General features: G+C 46.6%; 1 protein-coding gene across 1 annotated transcript; it reads left to right on the plus strand.

The window, feature by feature from the left end:
- LOC144547687 (protein MIZU-KUSSEI 1-like) lies at positions 1-711 on the plus strand. The gene has a single exon (XM_078296375.1). It carries the CDS (start codon positions 1-3, stop codon positions 709-711), a length of 711 nt encoding a protein of 236 aa, XP_078152501.1.

The following is a 711-nucleotide window of genomic DNA, read 5'->3' on the forward strand; positions in this document are numbered from 1 at the left end:
ATGGAATGTATTCAGTATGGAGGTAAGAAGCGCCACGTCTTCAACCAAGAAGAGAACCAACCCGACCCGCAACGCTTCTTGGCATGTCATATGCTTCCTTCATGCCTGTCTCCTTCCGTTACCCGGCACAACAAACTGAAGCACCCCTTCCTCCTGCCGGCGTGTGCAATGAAAATTGGTTCATTCTTCTTTCGTAACGACAAGAAGCACCAACACTCCCATACTGAACCGGTGATCGGTACCTTATTCGGGGAGAAAACTGAACAGGGACATCTTCATTTGGTGATCCAAATCGAGTCTACATCACCACCTCTCGTTGTGCTTGAACTGGCCTCAAGCACCGACTTCTTCATGAAAACCATAGTCAATGAACCGCTGCACTTCTTTCTGACATGTGTCAAGAAATATACCAGTATGTCGATCTGGGAGGAGTGGAAATGGACAGAACATGCCAACGGTCGATCCATAGGTGATGCATTGCGATTGATCAGTGAGGTGACGAATCTTGAGTTTCTTGAAGTGATTAAGCATGTGACATGTGGAACCGGTGTGATACCAGATTATGAGGATAGGGGGCTAAAGGGGGAAATGTTTTACATGCGTGCGAAATTTGAAAGGATGATATGGTCGTTTGATGCCGAGTCACTTTCCATGGTTAGGTCAGACAGCATGGGTTGCGCAGATATCAGCATCTGTTTTAGTAGGGTTTAA

Source organism: Carex rostrata, chromosome 2, assembly GCF_964058835.1.
Source record: "Carex rostrata chromosome 2, lpCarRost1.2, whole genome shotgun sequence".
Classification (NCBI taxonomy): Eukaryota; Viridiplantae; Streptophyta; class Magnoliopsida; order Poales; family Cyperaceae; genus Carex; species Carex rostrata.

Coding starts and splice junctions, on each gene's coding strand:
- LOC144547687 (XM_078296375.1), top strand. CDS start 1: ATGGAATGTATTCAGTATGGAGGTAAGAAGCGCCACGTCTTCAACCAA.